The sequence below is a fragment of the Podarcis muralis genome, chromosome 7 (genome assembly GCF_964188315.1).
Source record: "Podarcis muralis chromosome 7, rPodMur119.hap1.1, whole genome shotgun sequence".
Lineage (NCBI taxonomy): Eukaryota > Metazoa > Chordata > Lepidosauria > Squamata > Lacertidae > Podarcis > Podarcis muralis.
Window position 1 is genome coordinate 72,308,488 of NC_135661.1, and position 21,193 is coordinate 72,329,680.

Sequence of the window (21,193 nt, forward strand, 5' to 3'; positions counted from 1 at the left end):
CTATTAACGGCTTAGTGGCTTAGCGGCTTAGCGGCTATTAACAGCTTAGCGGCTTTAAGAAAAAGAAAACAAACTCGCAAGAACTCGCAAGACGTTTCGTCTTGCGAAGCAAGCCCATAGGGAAATTCGTCTTGCGGAACGACTCAAAAAACGGAAAACCCTTTCATCTAGCGAATTTTTCACCTTGCGAGGCATTCGTCTTGCGGGGCACCACTGTATCTATCTATCATCTATCTATCTCTATATCTATCTATCTTCAGAAAGGGCTGTATGCAGCGGAATTCTACTGAGAGTAGATCCATTGCAATTAATGGGGCTAACTGTGTCATGCCCATAAATTTCAATGGGCCTATGCTGAGTTGGACTATCATTAGCTACAACCCTAAGTCTTTAAATAAATAAAGGCAGAGGTGTAGAGGAGAGAAAGACAGACAGGCAGGCAGGCAGACAGACAGACAGACAGACAGACAGACAGACAGACAGACATAGAATCCTGGTGGGGGGTCTCCACTTGGACGCCCATGTGTCCCAAATCGACATCTAACCATTCTGTAAATTGTGTACACATTTTGCGGTAGGGTGGGGCCATAAGAGAATTGCGTAGTGCTGCCTTCCAGCTGTTCTCTGGAATTTATTTTATTTTTATTTATTAAATTTATATGCCGCCCTTCATCAAGAGATGTCAGGGCGGTTCACAGAATAAAATACAAGATAAAACACAATCTGTCCAGATGTTCATGCATTAGCCATTGCTTAACCACAAGGTTGCTGTCTCTGATCAATTCAACAGTTCTGTGTAGAATAACACATCCCTTACACCAGAGTAGGGAACTGTTGGCCCTTTAGATTTTGCTGGGCTATAGCTCCCATCATGCCTGGCCATTGTGCATGCTTCCTGGGGCTGATGGGAGTTTTAGTCTGGCAACACCTGAAGGGCCAAATATTCCCCACACCTGCCTTACGCGTTCATTTTCCTAACAGAATGGATTCCCCTTGATCCTCATCATGCATAACAATGAAGCCATCTGATAATTCGGGAGCTGGTGATGTAGTCCTGGGTGTGTGAACATGAGGAGAGCAAAATGAAACTATTTGATCAGGTGTCACAGCAAAAAAAGGATGTAGGCTTTTAATCTTATTTATTTATGCAAACATTTAAATCCCGCCCTTTGGCTGCGAAAGCACCACTTGCGGCTGCTTGCAACATTTAAAATTGCAGTTTGAACCACAATGTGAAAGAATGAACCAGGTGTAAAAACACCTGCCACATGCAAGAAAAGCCGGCCAAAATAAAATGGCCATTGGGTATCAAGGCTGAAGGGTGAGTTTTGCAACTCTGTCCCTCCTGCTTCTTTAAATTGACAGCATAATTCGAAATTGTCCTGGAAAAACCAGAACAACCCGTTTCCCCCCACAAGAGCACCAAGGCCATCACATGAGATCTCACCCTGGAAAAAAAATTTTTTGAGGGCTGTGCAGCACTCCAAAACACATGTTTTGGGGTGTCATGAGGGCACAGCCCCCCAAAAGCATGTATTTGGGGCTCCATGATCTCACACGGGTTATGTGAGAAGACTTGTGTCCTGGTTCTGGGACTCAACATGTTGCGGAGTATGTGATGTTATTCTCTTCTTGCAACAGGCCTCTGTGATCTACCAGCTGCGACAGCTGCCTCAGGAAACCACTCTCTGACAGGCCCCCTTCTGTGTCAGTGAGGTGGCTGCGGGTTGCCATTTTATATTTCCCTTAATGTCCCTTAGGAGCATTGTGGGAAATTTAAAATGGCCGCTTAGAGACCTAGCCACCTGGAGTAAAGGACTCAGGGCAGGTGTGAGGTGGCCAAGTGTCTTACGTTACAGTCCTCTGCTTTGAAAGGCTTTCATAGGACACGACTGGTTTCGAAATAATCCTCTCTTTTTTAAGAAGAAGAAGAAACCCTAAAGAAGGGAGAGCAGGAAGGGCCTTGGAGTTGCCTGTCAAGAGTTTGCACATGAGAAACAAACGAAGCAGGCACACAGGTCACTCGCTCATAGTTTTCTCAACCACTGTGAGATGTCTTGCATTTCCATCTAAATTGTAGTAATTCTGTCTACATTTTCATCGCTACATTTACATAAGCATATGCAAAAAAAATTAATTAGCGCGTATGTGTCTTCATTTCTGGTGATGTATTTCCTTTTCTGTGGTGATGCATATGTTGCCACCCAAGCTGCGGTTGCTAAGATAGGGGTGGGGAGCCCTTTTCTCCCCAAGGGCCACATTCCCTTTTGGGCAACCTTCTGAGGGCCACATGCAAGTGGTGGGCAGGACTAGAGGCAAAAGCAGGCGGAGCAATGAATGCAAATTTTACCCTTAGACAGCAGACTAGCTTCTGCACTCACACCTCTCTCTCCACCCTCCATCCAGGCAAGCAAGAGGTGTGATGAACCTTCAAGGACACATTTGGGCCAAGCAGAAAGCTTGGGGTGCGAAGTAGGGCCAGTGAGGGATGTTGCCTGGTGACAGGGAGTTCCAAGGTCCAAAGAGAAAGGCCTGGAGGGCAACATTTGACCCCTGAGCCTGAGGTCCCCCATCCCTCCAACTAATGGAAAAGGCAATCACGTCACTAGAGACACTGAAAATGTGCAGCTCCCAGGCCAAGTGTATGGCAACAAGGAGCAGAGGGAATCTTCCAGGCAAGGGCTGTTGTTCTTGGCAAGTCTCGACAGGTGGTTAAATGAATGGAGCTGCAAAATAATTGGTCAATGATGAGCTGCGAGACCATTCCTCACCTGCAGTTCTTCACGAGGCTGGACCTTTCCTGTTTGGGGCGGGCTAGGAAAGCTGACTATGAAGAGCATTGTCCAATGGGGATAAGCATCCTATTAAGTATCTGTGCCCCTCAGTAATACCCTAGTGTGCATTAGCTGAGTTAATTATAATGCCTGCAACACAGCAAGCAACGCCTCTGTTCTGCTGGTGGGTGTGCAATTCCAGTGCTGCCTCTGCGTCAACAAGGCAATAATTATGCCAACCCGGCGACAACTGCTCACTCAGCAAATCCACACTTCCTGTGCTGGAACATCCTCTCATTCTTACTAAAGCACCTTTGAAAGATGGAAGCCAGACGCTGTGCCAAAGCTATCATTAAGATTCCACCTTGGCTTGGCATCCCTTTGCTCCGAGACTCAGGCAGCTGGATCGCGTCCTCAAATTTAGCTGGTTTAAATGCCTCCTGGTTTGTGTTCATGCTTCCAAACCTGCTCCCTCCTATCACTTGACTGAGTGCAAACATTACGAAATGTATCCTTTCTCCCCTGATATATGTATAGAGGCGAGAAGCAGCTTCCAAACAAAACCACACACACTATGCAATCTGCATCAGGCAAGTTTTTTCCAGTTACAATCTGTGCCACTAGGATGGGTGACTAGGTCAATTTTGGTTACTCACAGTTTCTCACTTAGGTTCGATTCTCCTCATTGCCATAAAAAGGTAAAGGTAAAGGGACCTCTGACCTTTAGGTCCAGTCGTGGCCGACTCTGGGGTTGCAGCGCTCATCTCGCTTTATTGGCCGAGGGAGCCGGCGTACAGCTTCTGGGTCATGTGGCCAGCATGACTAAGCCGTTTCTGGTGAACCAGAGCAGCGCACGGAAACGCTGTTTACCTTCCTGCCAGAGCGGTACCTATTTATCTACTTGCACTTTGACATGCTTTCGAACTGCTAGGTTGGCAGGAGCTGGGACCGAACAACGGGAGCTCACCCCATCGTGGGGATTCGAACCGCCAACCTTCTGATCGGCAAGTCCTAGGCTCTGTGATTTAACCCAAAGCATCACCCGCGTCCCACTCATTGCCATATCCGTTTGCATTTTTTAAAAAAAGTTCTCAGGGAAATCCATCAGCCTTTTGGTACTTTTCTCTCCTAATATACACAGCTTAATGCAATTTTGCTCAGTATATGCATTTTTGCAAAGGTTTTTTTCCCCTTAACACAATGCATGTTGTATGTTAATTGCACTAATATAGGCATTTATATGCACACTTTACCTTACAATAGGCATTCTTGTGCACGTAACTTGGCTTGCAAAATTCAGAGAATTACAAATTTCAGAGGATGGCTGTGTTTGGGCTCGTGTATTGTTTCGGAAAGTGTGAATTAAATATGTTCGCCTATAAGTGCGAACAGAATAAAATTCCCTCCTGTCCCTGTATGCCATTTAAAGTTGCCACTCTTCTTTTTGTCTAACCTTGACTTCTGTGTTTCAACAACAGCTTGACAGAGGACTGTATGGTAGATGATGCTTTCCCCTTGTAAATGAAGTCATTCAAAAAGTCACATCCTAAATTTCTTCAGGGTTGTGCTGCTGGGAAACACGACAACCCTAGTGTTATTCAAAAGCTGGCTTTCAAAACAGTGTCCTGGGAACTTTGCTGTTTCTTTGCCAGAGATTCCACAATGAAGTCAGCGATGACAGACAAGCTTCTGCAACATTAACAATATTTCCTTCACAGTAGGGCAAGGGTGGCGAAGTGTGTGTTTTTTCCAGCCCAGGGCTGGATTCCCTCAAGGGTCAGGGGCTGCATATTGGCAGTGGGTGAGATTGGAGCCAGCCATAGGTGGCACTACTGCCACTCACCACCCAAGGCTCTTCCAGAAGAGCTGTTTATTGAATATTCTTCCTGATTTGCTTGCACAAAGTTTACACCCAGCCAGGGCTGGATTTAGGTTTGATGAGGCCCTAAGCTACTGAAAGGAATGGGGCCCTTTATAGGTCCAGTTGTCCTTTGTCAACAACAAATGGTCGCTGTTTAATGTGTTGAATATATGCTATATGGTAATTTATGGACCTAATAAGTATCTAAAGCATTTGCACATGTTGCCATGAAACCAGTCCATGCAGAATGTAGGCACCCTATATATAGAAAGGAGCAAACCAGTGATATTTTAGAGAGCAAGCTAGCAGGTAGGCCCCGTTACTTACCTCATAGGAGCCTACACAACACAAAACACTGTTGCTGTATGTAGGTTTTATTTTATTTGTTTTTTATCTTATATTTTGGAAATGAACATCCAGGTTTTTCCCCCCTTACATTTTTTTTTTGGGGGGGGGCAAGAAAGTGGGGCCCTAAGCTATAGCTTGTTTAGCTTATACGTAAATCCGGCACTGCACACAGCTTAGATTACCGTATTTTTCGCTCTATAAGATGCACCAGACCATAAGACGCACCTAGTTTTTGGAAGAGGAAAACAAGGAAAAAAATATTCTGAATCCCAGAAGCCAGGAGAGGCAGCAGGATCACTGTGCTGCGGTCCCGCTGGCTGTCCTGGCTTATGGAATAGCCGCGTGCAGGCTGTCCCGGGCAGGGGATGAAGGCTCCCCTTGCCCGGGAGAGGCTGCGCGCGGCCAAGCAAGAAGCCAGGACAGCCAGCGGGACCGCAGCACAGTGATCCTGCTGCCTGTCTTGGCTTATGGGATAGTGGCGCGCAGCCTCTCCCAGGCAAGGGGAGAGGCTGTGCACGGCTAAGGCTCCCCCAAGAGCCACGTGCCCTTTAAAGATCGTGCGGAGTGTGTGTGCGGCTCTTGGGGGCTTTCCCCCTTCCTCCTCCTCGGGGAAAAGCCCCGAAGAGCCACACACACACTCCACACGGCTCTTTAAAGGGAGCACTGAGCAGAGCCTCCCACCTGCATTCGCTCCATAAGACACACATTTCCCCTTACTTTTTAGGAGGGGAAAAGTGCGTCTTATAGAGCGAAAAATACGGTATTTTATGCTTTTATTCAGCATTTCTTTGTAGGGGAGATTATACAAGAATGGGCATTCATCCTGATTTGTTTTCAAGATGATTATACACCTTCCTGTTCATCATTCATTCAACACACACCTTTCTGTGCAATTTCTGTGTACTTTCCCAACTGAGAACAAGACTGTTGTTTTTAAAAATTGATTTTTTTACACAATAGACAGAGAGCACGTAAATTCATTTTAGCTGCAAAACTGCAAAGCCAGCAACCTCTCCATCACATCATGAATCTTTGCACCTGGAACACAGCAAACCTCCCAGGACATCCTGTTACCTCCACACACTGCCCCATCCTGCTCTCTGCTGAATTCCACAATGGCAACGCTGAGAATAAGAAGGAAGAAGAGGAGGACAGGCAATGCCACCTCCTGGACTGGAAGTACCATATTTTTTGCTCTATAAGACTCACTTTTTCCCTCCTAAAAAGTAAGGGGAAATGTGTGTGCGTCTTATGGAGCGAATGCAGGCTGTGTAGCTATCCCAGAAGCTAGAACAGCAAGAGGGATTGCTGCTTTCACTGCGCAGCGATCCCTCTTGCTGTTCTCGCTTCTGAGATTCAGAATATTTTTTTTCTTGTTTTCCTCCTCCAAAAACTAGGAGTGTCTTATGGTCTGGTGCGTCTTATAGAGCGAAAAATACGGTAAGTAGAAGGGCAAGCAGATGGTAGCTGGCTGAGGGCAACCTGAGGTCAGTGATGTGGTGTCCCTCTCCCCCTAATGAACCAGCCTCCACTGATTTATAGCAGGGGTGCCACTGGTACAACCAACGTCTGGAAGGACACAAAAGGCAAAGAGACAATACCCAAGACTTCGTTCAAGAGCCTTTTATTTTGCAACCTGAGGACGGGAGGGATACTAAGTTGCATTCCTCAGAGATGTTAAGCCAAAGCCATGGTCTCCCGCAGCCAATTAATGTAGTTGCAGACCTTGACAAAGACGCTGGGGCTTTCTACCTCAGAGCATTTTTCAAAGCCCCAGGATGTGATGCCTTGCAGTGTGTTACGACAGACGAGGGGTGAGCCAGGGTCTCCCTGCGGAGGCAACGAAGAAATGCTGTTACGGAGTTAAAAAAATCCATCAATTCAAGGTGCCAGTACTGGGATATAAAGCCTGGGACTAAAGGATCACCTCACCTCTCATTTCAGGGGTGGAGGCCAGATCTTAATCTCCTCACCCATGATCCTGGGAAATCCTGGGAACTGTAGTTTGTTAAGATTGCTGGAAAGGGTTGGTTTTTGAGGGGGGAACTACAGTTTCCAGGATTCTTTGGCAGAAGCCATGTGTTTTAAAAGTATTTTTGTGTAAACAGCCCTAGGCTCCATGCTTCCTGTCATCAGCCATGTGCAAGTAAGTATCAAAGACTCTAGGAATAAATCAGGAGACACAGGCATTGGGGTGACAGTGGTGTTTGATGGCTGGGAGAGGGTGGTAGGAATGGCCATGCTCACCTGGCAGGAATCAGATCCACCCATCTTGACAGTGGCACATAGCATGTGGCCCAAGCGGACAGCAGGATAGACAGCCAAACATTCCTGGTCAGTCAGGGTGGTGATATTTCCACAGTAGAGGATGTCTGGTGGGTACTCTAATGGGGCAAGGGTAAGGGAGAGAGGAATGGATGAAGTAGGTATTTAACATGCTGCAAGAAAAGCTCACTCTCTAATTATTTGCTGGATTCCCCACCCCTGCCAACACACTTTTGCCTTTTCTCATGGGGCTGATTCACACAGAGTTTGTGGCGGGTTCCTAGGTGTAAGAAGGCATCATTTTCCACTCCAAACCCATGCCTAGTTGCATGCAGTGCTGTTTCCATTCCACTGCAATGCAGCTTTCAACAACAACAAAAATGTTATTCATCTCCGTATTCACTGCAGCAGAATTTCATGGAATAAACTACACAGGTGCGAATCCAACTAAGTTTCACTCAGAGTAGACCCCTTGAAATCAATGGTCCTTCATTATATCCCTTAAATTCAGTGGGTCTCCTCTGAGCAGGACTAGCATTGGAGACAATCCATAATTAATCCTGTATTTATCACGGTATTCCACACCATTCATTTCAATGCAAAGGAAACACAATGCAAATGTGAGGGGGAAGTAATCAATTGTGTGTCACTGCTGTAGTTATTTGCTGGATTGAGTTTTGGGCTGAATGTGGGATGACTCAGCAAACATTGGCTATTTCTGCTCCCATTTCCATTTCCATTTGAATTCTCTGATATCTGTAGACCTCAAGCTAAATGCCTTCAGTCACTGTCACTACTGCCCATTTTCATGACCTTCTGCTCCGGGCCCAATGTCAGACTCCTGCACCCTTTTTCTCAGCCAGCTAGGAAGTGTTAAGATGTTAATCCTTACAGAAAACCTAACCAATAACTGCTGTTTTTAGATGCTTAATGGATTTTGGCAAAGTAGAAGTTGAGGAATTTAGAGAAGTGAGGAACAGGGAATTATACAGCCTAAACAATGGGAAATTGCTATAGGATCTGTACGAAATATTTCCTTGGACCTGAAAATTGAGATTGATGCGGCAAGAATGAATATTTCGAGTATAAGAGGGCACTGTTTAATGTAGGAGGTGTAAAGCTGGGAATGTCTATTTCAGTGTTTCCCAACCTTGTGCCTCCAGATGTTTTTGGCCTACAACTCCCATCATCCCTGACTAGCAAGACCAGTGGCAAGGGATGATGGGAATTGTAGGCCAAAAACAGCTGGAGGCACAAGGTTGGGAAACACTGGTCTATTTGATGCATATGGAGTGGGTTTGCACAGTGATATATATTCCTTTTGGTCTGAAGTTGTTAGTCACATCAATTTAGTATTGGCAAAATCCTCGATATTTGCGGGTGTTCGTGTACTTTCAAACTGTATCCCTGTAGTATGGGGATTAATAGTAGTACAAGAAGTGGGGTTTTCGTGAGCCCTTATGGTGACTAATAAACTTATATTTGAAACCTGGAAGGATACATGCCCACTGTCTATTGCACAACGGTCTGAGCACCCTCACTGTCCTGGCTGCATGTGACCATATTGCATACAGGCACCAGCAATGCTATTTTTCTAGAAAAAGAGGTGCCGGAGCTCACCATGAACGCCTCCCTCTTTCTCTTATAATCGCAATAGCACCCACCTGAGAGGTGCCAGAACTCACTTGAGAGGTTCCAGAACCCACCCAAGTGGTGCCAAAACCAAGTTTCGGCAAGTTCCCTCTGAAAAAAAAGCCCTGGGCATCAGTGTTGTGTGGCTACCTATCAGGACATCTGGAGGGCTTATATTAAATTATATGTTTAATTTAAGATACCTATACTGATGCTCACTGTGTCCACAATGTGAACTGATCGTGGTCTAGTATTATTTGTATAATAATAATAATAATAATAATAATAATAATAATAATAATAATCTCTCTTTCTTCTTTAATTTTATTTGACTTTTTCTCCTTTTCTGTTCCTTCTTAAGTTTTCAAATAAAAAATGAATAAGAAGGATGTTAATTCTGCCACATAGTGCATCAGGAAAAGGGTGATCAGTGGAACTTGGAAGATAAGAAAGTGCAGTGATAGAGGCTTCTCCCACTTCATCAGCAATGGGGATTCAACCCCACCACAATTTTAGTAATAATAATAATAATAATAAATTTTATTTATATCCCGCCCTCCCCAGCCGAAGCCGGGCTCAGGGCGTCTAACAACAGTCAAATAGTCAAACAGTCAAATTCTAAAAACATTCTAAAAACATTTCATTATAAAAATTAATTAAAATCAAATTGTTGGCAACCGATTAGGCAAAATTCTGTGCAGGTTGCCAGAGGAGGGAGTCAGGCTGCGCCCTGACCAAAGGCCTGGTGGAACAACTCTGTCTTGCAGGCCCTGCGGAAAGATGTCAGGTCCCGCAGGGCCCTAGTCTCTTGTGACAGAGCATTCCACCAGATTGTACACATTTTTTCCTAATGAGCACATTTTGTATGCAATTTTGCCAAATGTACACATTTTTACAAAATAAACTCCCATTATGCAATGCATTTTTGTGTGCTATTTCCCCTAATATCTGCATTTTCATTTTCATTTCTCCTAATATACACATTTTTGCGCCCATTTACTTGGCTGAAGAACCGTATTGCAAAATTCAGAGAATTGCAAATTTCGAAAAATGGTGGTGTTTTGGTTTGTGTGCTGTTTCAAAAAATCTGAATCAGGTAGGTCCGCCTTTAAAAGCAAATTGAGTCAGAGTTCTCCCCCATCCCTGTTCACATCCTAGGTTCCTTCCAGCTCCCCACCCCCACTACCTTTCTGCAGAATGGGGGTGCCCCATCCAGCGACGACACAGTAGCTGCCAGGATCAACACAGCTGCTGGGCAAAGCAAGTGGCTGGACGCTGTCAGTCAACCTGATGGGGGTCAGGAGTTTGACCAACATGATGTCGTTATCCTTGTTGAAGCTGTTGTAAAAGGGGTGGCGGATTGCCTTGATTCCAATCTTCAGCTGCTCTGTCCCTTCAAAGCTCAGCAGGCTGTTTTCTCCAAGAGCCACATAGAAGAAACTGTGATACAAGAAGCAGGTGTAAAGGACAAAGAGGCACCCAAAGGCATTGGAGCAGGTATGGCCCTCCAGGTCTCTCTCTTTGGCCCTTGGGAGTCTCCCTAGACCACACCCTCTCTCCAGACACGCCCATCTTCCCAGGCCACTCCCCCTCACCAGCCCTGCTTTGTACCCTCTTGAGTGCTTTGGCATGGCTAGAATGTGTCCTGAATGCTGATAAGGCTTTTGGCTTACCTGGATGAAGGACACTTTGTCTTCAGTGTCAGTATATATAAAAACTCCATTTCTCTGACCACTTTTGCCTCTTGTCTCACCAGGGCCAGCACATACCCTTGCACTGCTTGGCGAAACAGGAAGTCCTGCCCTGCTGCTGCCACTGCTGCCGCCACCACCACCAAAGTACCATGCCTGCTCCTGCTGCCACCTTCGCTGTACATTCTGCCACCTCCACCATTAGCAGAGAAGCAGCACAGGCACCGCTGCCAATTTCGGGCGAGATTCCAGGGAGAGATCTTAGAGAATATCACACGAGAGGCCTTGAGCACCCCACAATATATTGGGCAATTTCGGCCAAGATCTCACCAGAGATTGCCATGATCTCTTCTAAAATCAGTGCTGATTCCAGCACTTCTCCACTGCTGGTGGAGGTGGTGGCAGCCTCACCCCACTGAATGACTGTGCTGCTCCTGGGTCTTACCCACCACTGACATGTGGCCCTCAGATGATTGCCCAGAAAGGAATGTGGTGCTCAGACTGAAAATTACTCCTCGCCCTTGTTTTAGAGCACAAGGCTGCCCTCGCTACACTTGGTTCAGATATAGCTATTCCTTTCCCCAGGATAAAAGTCTGTCTCTAAACACGCCACGAATTGGTCTAATCCCCTTTTAAGGTCATCTAAGTGGCCACTCTGGATTTCGCCTTTGGCAGCCTTCTCCAAGCTGGTGCCCTCCATATGTTGTTGGGCTACAACTTCCATCAACCCCAGATAGGGATGTCGGAGGATTCTGACGAAAACGGAAGTGGGAGGGGGAAATTGCCAATATTCATTTTTGCTGTTGCTTTGAGCCCACAAACAATTATTTAATTGATTATACACACCCCACATTTGCATTGCACCTCATAGGTGCATAATACAATGGCAATACGATTTACGTAATAAATTGCACAAGTTACGTAGTTTTGCCACTGTGGACAGCAAGCTGAATAACAGACAAACTGCCTTAAACAGAAACAGGGCTAATACAGGGAAGAATGAACAATTATGCCTTTTTACATCCATAGCCCCAATCAGCATGGCCAGTGGGTCAGGGGATGGTGGGAGTTGTAGTCCAGGAACATCTGGAGACCACAACTTTGGGGAAAAGCTGACGTTGGAAGAACGTGGCTGTTTGCCATTGGAAAATTGTGTAAGAGCTAAGTTGAGCCAGAGGACAGTGAGCTGGAATCTCCCAAGTTGTTTGTGATTAATGACAAGTCAAGGCAAACAACTTCTTGGCACGCCAATAAAAATTTCCCCCAAAGGGCTTCATGGCACTTCAAAGGGCATTCTGAAGCAGGGTGGCCAAATTTGCTCCCCATCCTGCTCCTGCACACCTTTGAACAGCAGTCTGACATAAAGGCATTGAGCAGGAGAAGCATTTTTGTAGCATAGTGATGCACAAGGGGAGGGCCAGAGCTCAATGGAAGAGCATTTGCTTCGCATGCAGATGGTACCAGGTTCAATCCACAGCATCTCCAGGTTGGGATGAGAGAAGTCTGCTGCTGGAACCCTGGAGAGCTGCTGCCAGTCAGTGTAGACAATAGTGAACTAGGTGGGCCAATGGTGTGACTCTTTACTGGGCTAACTCAATGCCTGACTGCAAAGCAGACTGACTCAATGCCTGGGGTATTCAGGAGGAAACAAGGTTCTATCAAGAGCAGCCACCAATGCAAACCCACTGAAGACTGGCAAGCACCTCACCTCTGAAAGGCACACATGGGGATCCCCAAGAGTGTCATTTACTCTCCAGGGTGAGCTCTTCTCAAAAAAGCTCAACAACTTTGGCTGGGTAAAAAGCCCTGGGCAGTTCTGAATATCTGAATAGCAGAATTTCTCGGGCTCTCCTTAATTCTCGAGACCAGGACCTGCCAAGGTCCCCTTCTTTACTGACAGCCCCCATCTGCACTATACATTTGAAGCTCAGTGATACCACTTGAAACAGCCATTGCTTCCGCCAAAAAAATCCTGGGAAGCCTTGTTCCTTGATGGTGTTGAGAGCTGGTAGGAGGCCCTTATTCCCCCTAGAGAGCTGCAATTCTCAGAGTGGGTGAACAGTTCCCCAGTTTCTTTGGAGGGAGCTATGACCAGGGCTGTCCACCCCATGACGCTCGGTGAGGCAGCTGCCTCAGGCAGCAGGATTGGGACAGCTGAGAAGGATGGCAGATCCGGGCCCACGAGGACCATGGTGCTCACTGCCTCCTGTGCTTGTCACCTGCTGCCACTGACTCCTCCTCATTCTCCACCACTAGCGACAATCCATCCCTGCCTCTTCTTCCACCACTGCCCACCCCGCAACTTGCCTCCTTTTCGGCCCTCTTTTTTCTCCCTTGCCACCTTCAGCATACTGGGGCTTCCTTGGGCCACCTCAGGTGGCGGAGGCAGTAGCAGCAGAGTGCAGGAAGCATTGTCATTAGTGGCAGTGGCAGGGGAACATGGCGGTGGTGGTGGTGGAGGAGAAGGCTGTTTTCTGTTTCCCTTCAGGCACAAAACATCCTGGTTCAGCCCTGGCTATGATGGTGCAATGTGATAAGATGCAGCTTTGACTGTATAGCACAGACAGAGCCATAGTTCCACAATAACAGGCCTCCAGCTTGTCCTTTGCAACAAATGCAGCCCCTGCCCCCCAGTCACACATACCGATTTGTGAAGCACTGAGCAGCGGTGACCAGCCACTGGCTGTTAATCAGAGTCCCTGTGCAGTGGAACTTCCAGCCATCAAACAGTGCTGCTGTCCAGGGCTGAGAGTTTTTGTTGCAGTGGAAACCCCTGAGCAATCCTGGTCCATTCTGTGCAGCCACTATAATAATAAAAAAATGGACAGCGATATCACAGCAAAGGGTTGGGAACGGAGGAAAGCAAATAATGTTCTTCTAGCTCTGCTGCAGCAAGGCATGGTCACATCTACACACCCACCCACCCTCCCAGCTGAGCGGAGAATACGGATGAGGGCAAACACAACACTGCTCCACCAACCTCAGCCAGCCCTGCCTGCCTGCCTTCTTATTTGCGCCAGATCCAGGGGCTAGCACTGCCTGGCTTGCCTCCCTCGCCCCCTGCGTTTCAGTGTTGCCCTGTATAACTCAGCTGGGGGAGGATGGAGTCAAAACTAGAATTAGTTGGCTCTGTTTGTCATTGGCTCTGGCACCACGCGCTGTTGGTCTTCCTGCCTTCTGTCCCACCAGTCCCAAAGGGCACCAGCCACCAGCGATACTGATCAAAAATGGTACTCATTTGTCCAGGTCGGCACCAGTGGCTTGGCATTATTGGGCACTTGCTAAGAGCAACTCGCCAGGAAGAGAGCAAGCATTGCCCATCTTTAGAGGTCCCTAGGCCCTGTTGCTTAAGAACACAGGAAGCTGCCTTATGCTTGGGAATGAATCTGGGGCCTTCTGCATGCAAAGGAGATGTTCTGCTGTTGAGCTATGGCTCATCCCCAAAGGAGTAGAGACACAGGAAGCTGTCTTATACAGACCATTGGTCCGTCTAGCTCAGAACCATCTCTACACTAACTGACAGCAGTTCTCCAAGATTTCCAACCAAGTTCTCTCCCAATGCCACCTGAAGATGCCGAGGATTGAACTTGGGACCTTCTGATTGCAAAGCTGATGCTCTACCACTAAGGTATAGCCAGTCTCCTCTTTGCTCCCCCTTCCTGTTCACCTGCCCTCTCTGAATGCACAAGCTTATATTGAATTCCTTTTGGAAGTAAGGCTGTATATAGTTTTCAAAAATAAATTAACAAGCATATCTGCTCTTCAAGTCTGACTCCCATAATATGCATGATCTTACCTGCTGCGACCAGAAGCACAGCCATTGCTGGAAGCTCCATGCCTGTCATCAGAACAGGCAGCAAGAGTAGGCTGTTGGGTCAGCAGACGCTGGAAATTTTCTGAAGGATTGAAGGAGAACGGTCATTGCCAGCTTGGGAACAAGGCTGTACAAAAGGGGTGGCCAATGTAGTGCCCTCTAGATGCCCTTCTCCTCCTCCTGACCTCTGGTCATCCATTTTTGCTGCTCCACATCAGGTCAGGGAGGGTTGAGGTCAGCATGGTTCAAAGGCACCAGTGGGAATGCCAAATTAGCCCAACTGGTGCATTTTCGCTGTGCTGAACGCACCAGTGCCTTGCATTAAACGACAACACATAGTATACATAAGCAAACAAAATAAATAAATAAAATAAAAAAATTGTCCAGTAGCACCTTAGAGACCAACTAAGTTTGTTCTGGGTATAAGCTTTCGTGTGCATGCACACTTCTTCAGATACATTGAAACAGAAGTCACCAGACCCTTATATATAGTGGGAGGGTGGGGTAGGGTTTTTCTCAAAAGGGTAGTGGGAGATGGGTGATTGACTCAATGGGTATAGTAAACCTGTTGACGACTGTTAACAACTGCAATTAGTCCTACAGGAAAAAGCAAGGGATAGTATGCAGATGACCAAAAATAGCTTTAGCATGTGTACTGAGACAAGAATCCAATATCTCTATTCAGACCAGGTCTCTCCATAGTTTTCAGTTTAGTAATAAGTTGTAATTCAGCAACTTCTCTTTCAAGTCTATTTCTGAAATTCTTTTGTAATAAGACAGCTGCTTTGAGATCCTGTATTGAATGTCTTGAATGTCATAAGCAGTCCTTCATATATTGAATGTCATAAGCAGTCCATCATATATTGTTATTCGTTCAACGGTACACACACACAACGAATAGCACTCCTCCTGTTTCCATTGTTCAGGCTGTGGGTGCCATTTTTAATGTACCCTGGTTGTGGGGAATCTTTGGCCTTCCAGATGTTGCTGAACTACAACAGCCCCAGCAAGCATGACCAGTGCCCACCCACCCCCACCCACCACACACAGAAGAAGAGATTAGTAGGTTGGGGGGGACACCTCCAGTTTTTGCAGAAGTACAACAAAAAAACTTTAGGAGGAAGAAATCTAAGAGGGTAGACACTAAAGAAATCCTAGAGAGGAATGAGCATGAGGACTGAGCATGCTCAGTGGGCACAGGCTGCTGACTAATAGTTGGGGAGGGGGGACGAAATGGAGTGGCCGGAAAAGGAGAATGGGAGGAGAGAAATGTAGCTTGTAAGGTCCACCCATCCCCTCACTCTCTCGTCACCCCACGCCTACCTAAGAACCAAGAGGTTTGAAGGCTTCCCTCAGGCAAACGCACAACATTTTGTTATGGGCCCCCACAAACTTCAAAAGGTGGTATTCAACTAGGTTTTGCTCAGAATAGTTCCATTACTGAAATTAAGGGACCTAGCTTCATTCATTTCAATGGGTCTACACTTAACAAAACTTAGTTGAATACCACACCCATAATCATGATCACCCAGCCATGATCCAGCACGCCACTCAAAATGCCCACCACCACCCTGAAACAGCAGCTCAAAGAAGATGTAAACCCGTCAAGTCACCTGAGGTCCCAATTTGGGATTTTGCTTTGAGGGAGGCTGTGATGGTCGGAAGCAGAATCCACAGGTAACAGATGATGGGGAGAGAGGTTCTCTTGGGCTGATCTCATGCAATGGGTTAGAGAAGCAACCATTCAGAGCAGAGCTTCACTTTCCTCCCCGCCCCTTTCACTGCCCAATGCCCATTGCACTGTTTGGAAGCCCAGCCTGTCCCTCCTTCCATAACTACACACTCTTTAGATTTTTAACAAGCTGTGCAGGTCAAGGGCATCAAGCAGCTGGTGGAACCTCTGGGATACCTCCCCCTCCATCATTAAAACTCTTGTGCTCGTTTCGAAAATTCTGTACGGTGACTCATTTTTATTTGGGGTGTCGCTGCTGCTTGGCCAAACTTACAAAGTGGGATTACGCCACTGATCTCATGCTGCAAGCATGCACCGGTTGAGGAAACGCAGCAGCTGATTTGCCTCTTCCTCAAGTCTAGCACAACCAATAATTGCCAAGCGTGTTGGGGAGAACCAGGGACTAGGGATGGAGCGGCAGGCATCAACCCACAATGAAAATTAAGGTTGGAAGCTTCCATTCCTGGTCTCCTCAAATTGCATGGCAGTTAAATGCAGAAGAGCGAGTCTGGCTATTTTATTGTCTGATCAGGTGGCAACTCTGACCAATGGCATTCCAAGTGATGGAGAACAATAGGGCTGCACCAAGTGTTGTGAGCATGAATCAGGGGTAGGAGACCTCAGGCTCAATGGGGGTCAAACGTGGCCCTCCCAAGCTGTACCCCCCCCCCCAGAACACACCTTCCACTGACTTTGCTCATTTAGCAAAGCGGAATGCGACCTGGAACTGTGATAATCACTCATGCTTGCCTGGATGAAGGGTAGAGAGGGATGTGCATGTGTAGACAGGAGTATACTGAACTATGGTAAAATTTAAATCCATTGCTCCATGCCCACTTTTGCCTCTGACCCTGCCAGCTACTGGAATGTGGCCCCTGGGAGGTTTCCCAGAGGGGAAATGGTGGACCTCAGGCTGAAAAATTCCCCCAACCCCTTGCATAAATAAACAGTGCCAGGGTTGTGGAGGGCAAACAGGTCTGTGAGCAGTGGCAACAGAAATGCTCTGCATCAGCCCCAGGCAGCTGGGATTTGCCCTTCTGAATTTCCCCGTGTTATCCTGGAGTCCTGCTATTCAGGAGACATGGACGGTAACTAAATTGGCAACTCTCAGACTCAGCCACTTATTTAAAGGAGCGCAGGTGTAAACAGAGGGCTCTGCTTGGCTCTTGCTGCGCTGCCCAAGCCTGCTGGTGCCAGGATTCAAATAATTACTATGTTCGTGGCATTTTACAGAGGCAAAGAAAGAGGAGGTCCCTGCCTTGAGGATCTTACAATCTAAACCACATTATTTATTTAAATAAATTCCAACAGTGGGCGTGAGGCTACAGAGGGTGAGGAAGGAAGGGAGTGGCAAAAGGATGAAGGCGTATTTGCATCAATGTGCTTAATAATGGTTTAATTTCTCTTTGCGTTCTAATACAGTCTGCTTATTTGTTTTAAAAAGGCTGGCAAGCAGGTATGGGCAATGCAAGCAGGTATGTGCAACACGGCCCTCAGAGATTACCAAACATGTAGGATGGGGTCAGTCACATGGCATCATGTGACATCACATAGACCTGACATTCCATCATAAATTTGCTCAGTGCACACTCTAAGGTTCCCAGTGGTTCCTTTGCCTCTGTGGCTTCACTAGACACACCGTTGACATCAGATGGCACCAGGTGAGTGACAGGTGGGTGTGGCGGGGTAAATGGTCTTGTGGTCCTCATTTGACTTGTGGGCCAGAGGTTCCCCATGCCCATTATAGGGAAGGATCAGAAGATCTTGTTACATCTGAATATCTTGATTACTATCAATGGCCAGGTGATGAATAGCCAGGGATTTAATGAACTGCTGTTAATGTTCATTTAATGAACATTTAATGTTACTTTAATGAACCGATGTTAATGTTGGAAAGGAGCACACATTCTCCTGCAGAGTTGCGAGCTGAGAGTTGACTGAAGAGGAAGCTCTTTGAGATCCCAGGAATCTGATCCAGCTTAGGGACTCAGCTATACTGCTGCAAATAAAATGTTTTAAGTGTGTTGTGAGGTGCAGTATACAAATGTGACACTAGATGGTGAAAGCGAGCTATGGCAAATTCAATATATTTTTCAAAACTTTTTTTATAAAGCATTTCACAGCGTTTTTTTACATGTGTGTAGATTCCACCTAGGAGTGTTTGCTGCCTGCCGGAGGAGTCTCTGCTTGCATTATTCTCTGCATGCATTGTTATAAATAAAACAATGCTGCCTCAGGACTAGCAGCCACACATTTCCAAGCTTATCTTTTGTAGGCTTGCTAGTTGGGGCTAATGGGAACTGGAGCACACCAGGTCTGTGAAGGCTGATCTTAATGTGATAAATAATTGTGGGACTCATCCACTTTGGATTCGCCCTGGAGCTTGTGTAAACTCATGATTTGGGTGCTAAAGTTCAAATTCCTTGGTGTTGGGACACTGTGTGACAGTTTCTTTATGCATGGAACAATTGTCCCAGTCACTCCCTTCTTCTTGCGAGGAGAGGAGTGGTTGGTCACCTATGGCTATGGGTGATCTCACACTTCCAGGTTGTCATTCAGGGTGTTCCAACCCGGGGCATTGTTTCAGGGGATCATTAATGCATGTTTTATCATTTACTGTGCTGTAGAAGAAGCACAATGACAAGATATTGTTGCACGCCTCCCCAACCTCTGAGCGGTGCAAGATTCCAGGGCCCATGGGGCCAGGGAGGAAACGGTTCTGAGCACAAAAGTGTTGGTGTTGGTCTTTAAAGCCCTAAATGGCCTCGGCCCTGGATACCTGAGGGAGTGTCTCCACTCCCATCATTCAACCCGGACACTGAGGTCCAGTCCGAGGGCCTTCTGGCGGTTTCCTCACTGCGGGAAGTGATGTTTCAGAGAACCAGGCAGAGAGTCTTCTTGGTAGTGGCGCCCGCCCTGTGGAAGGCCCTCCCATCACATGTCAAGCAGAAAACCATTTATACGACTTTCCATACACATCTGAAGGCAGCCTGTATCAGGAAGCTTTTAACGTCTGGTGTATCCTGTGTTTTTTATATTCTGTTGGAAGCTGCCCAGAGTGGCGGGGGCAATCCAATCAGATGGGTGGGATACAAGTAATAATAATAATGATGATGATGATGATGATGATGATGATGATGTTCCAAAACACACAGGAGCCTCCATAAGTACAAACTTCCCCTGCTGCACACAGTTGCCCTTGAAAATGTGGAGAGTGCTGAGGACAGGGGGTGATTGTGCATGCTCCCCCTTTCTTGTCTGCTTATTTAAGTTAGGGGTGGGACACCTCAGACCTGGGGGCCACATCCACCCCTTGAGCATAGCTGTCAATCTTCCCTTTGTTTGTGGGAAATCCCCTTATTCCAGTGCTGTTTCCCGCTGCTTCCCCGCTGCTATCCCGGATTGTTAGATATCCCGTAAACTCTCCCTGGGACAGGTGAGGCTGCTGATCCCTTATTTTCAAATCTGAAATTTGACAGCTATGCCCTTGAGCCTCTTTATCTGGCCCTCAGGCCACCCTTCAGGCCCCTTCTCCTCAGGCCACTGGCTCTGCTTCCCACCCTGAGTGTTCTTGCCTGACTGGAATATGTCCTTGAACTCTGATAATGCCTCTTGCTTGTCTGGATGGCTGATAGAGAGTGGTTTTTGAGCATGTAGAAACTAGACTACTATACAAAGGCAACATTTACATTCATTAATCTACTTCCTTTTGCTTCTGGCGCTGCTCACCACAATAATGTGGTCCTTAGAATACCCAGAAGAGAACACGGCCCTCAGGGCCCAAATGGTTCTCCTTTCCTGAGGTAATTCCTATTATGAACTCATGAACAGGGCTTGTGAGTTTGTTACATGTGCACATGTAATAATAGATAAATCTAGCTATAGACAGATAAATCTAGCTATAGACCAGCTGTCATTCCCCCCCCCCCAAGAGGTTCTGGGAACAGTTCTGTGAAGGAGCTGGGGATTTCAAACAGAATTTTGGGTGCCCTGACAAAAAAGGTGGGAGTTTTTGCATAGATCGCTCAAAGGTCTTCCTGTTGTTAAAAATGAGATGTTCCAGATTTCTGGCAATAAGAGACACATCACTGAGAACTGATACTGTGAGAGAGTTAGGGTCAAACTAAGCCCAAAACCTAGCAATTGTGTGAATGGGTTTTTTAAAGTAAATTGCTGGTGGGGGTAAAGGTTCAAACCTGGTATGAATGAATCTGCCAGTTATGTGTGCCTGCATTTCTTATCTTTCCCATCTTAAAGTCAGTTTTCCACATTTCTGCAGCAATTTGTGATTTATTTTAAAAACGCATGAAAATTCATCAGCATTTTAGTGTGAAATTCTCTTAATAAACACAATTTCACAGACAGTTTTGACTTGAATTAGGACTGCCATACGCCTGGAACTTCCCAGACATAACCAGGATCTGCCCATCGAAAATAGCATCTGGATGGAATTTCCAGTCAGAGGTGTTGATTTTTTTTTTTTTTTTTTGGCAATTTCCCCTTTAAAAATAGGTTAAAAACTTCAATTTTTCTCTCCAAGATTTTGCAAAAATAGTTCAACAGCTTTGGCAAAAAAAAAGTGTCTGGATTGAAATATGGCAACCCTACTAGAATACACTTCTTTTTCAAACAATTTCCCCTTACACGATGCATTTCTACGCGTTATTTTCACTAATATATGCATTTACACATACACACACTTTACACTAGTATATGTGTTTTTGTACACAACATGTGACTGGAGAGATGCATTGTAAAGTTTGGGATTTTGAAAGATGGCTGTATTTCAGTTCAGATCTTGTTTTGGAAAGTGCAGATTAGATAACTTTGCTTTTAAATGTGCCAGGAATCAGATTTCACCTCCATCCCTAACCCCAACCTGCATGCTAGGGTCCCGTTCAGACTAGGGGCCCTACACCTGCAATTTACCTTTCAAAAGGCATTTGTTGTTAATTGCACAAAAGGTGGTGTGTCTAATTTGGCCCTTTAGCGAAAAGCATTCATCAGCTTGAGGTGGTTTCAGAGGGCAACAGAAAATTTGGTGGTCAAGACCAGGTTTTATTATTGTACATTTTT

The 21,193-nt window shown here is 46.3% G+C and overlaps 1 protein-coding gene across 1 annotated transcript; it reads right to left on the reverse strand.

The window, feature by feature from the left end:
- Window positions 1-6,660: 6,660 nt before the first annotated feature.
- Window positions 6,661-10,756, reverse strand: LOC114602894 (trypsin-like). The gene is made up of 4 exons (XM_077932483.1): window positions 10,650-10,756; window positions 10,067-10,320; window positions 7,231-7,367; window positions 6,661-6,813 (listed from the first exon to the last, which is right to left on the reverse strand). The coding sequence occupies exons 1-4, from the start codon at window positions 10,754-10,756 to the stop codon at window positions 6,661-6,663; spliced, it is 651 nt and encodes a 216-aa protein (XP_077788609.1).
- Between the last annotated feature and the right edge of the window lie 10,437 nt (window positions 10,757-21,193).

Coding starts and splice junctions, on each gene's coding strand:
- LOC114602894 (XM_077932483.1), bottom strand. CDS start 10,756: ATGTACAGCGAAGGTGGCAGCAGGAGCAGGCATGGTACTTTGGTGGTG. Junction 10,321..10,649: donor TTTCGCCAAGCAGTGCAAGG/GTATGTGCTGGC, acceptor CTTGTATCACAG/TTTCTTCTATGTGGCTCTTG. Junction 7,368..10,066: donor CACCCCCATTCTGCAGAAAG/GTAGTGGGGGTG, acceptor TTGCCCCATTAG/AGTACCCACCAGACATCCTC.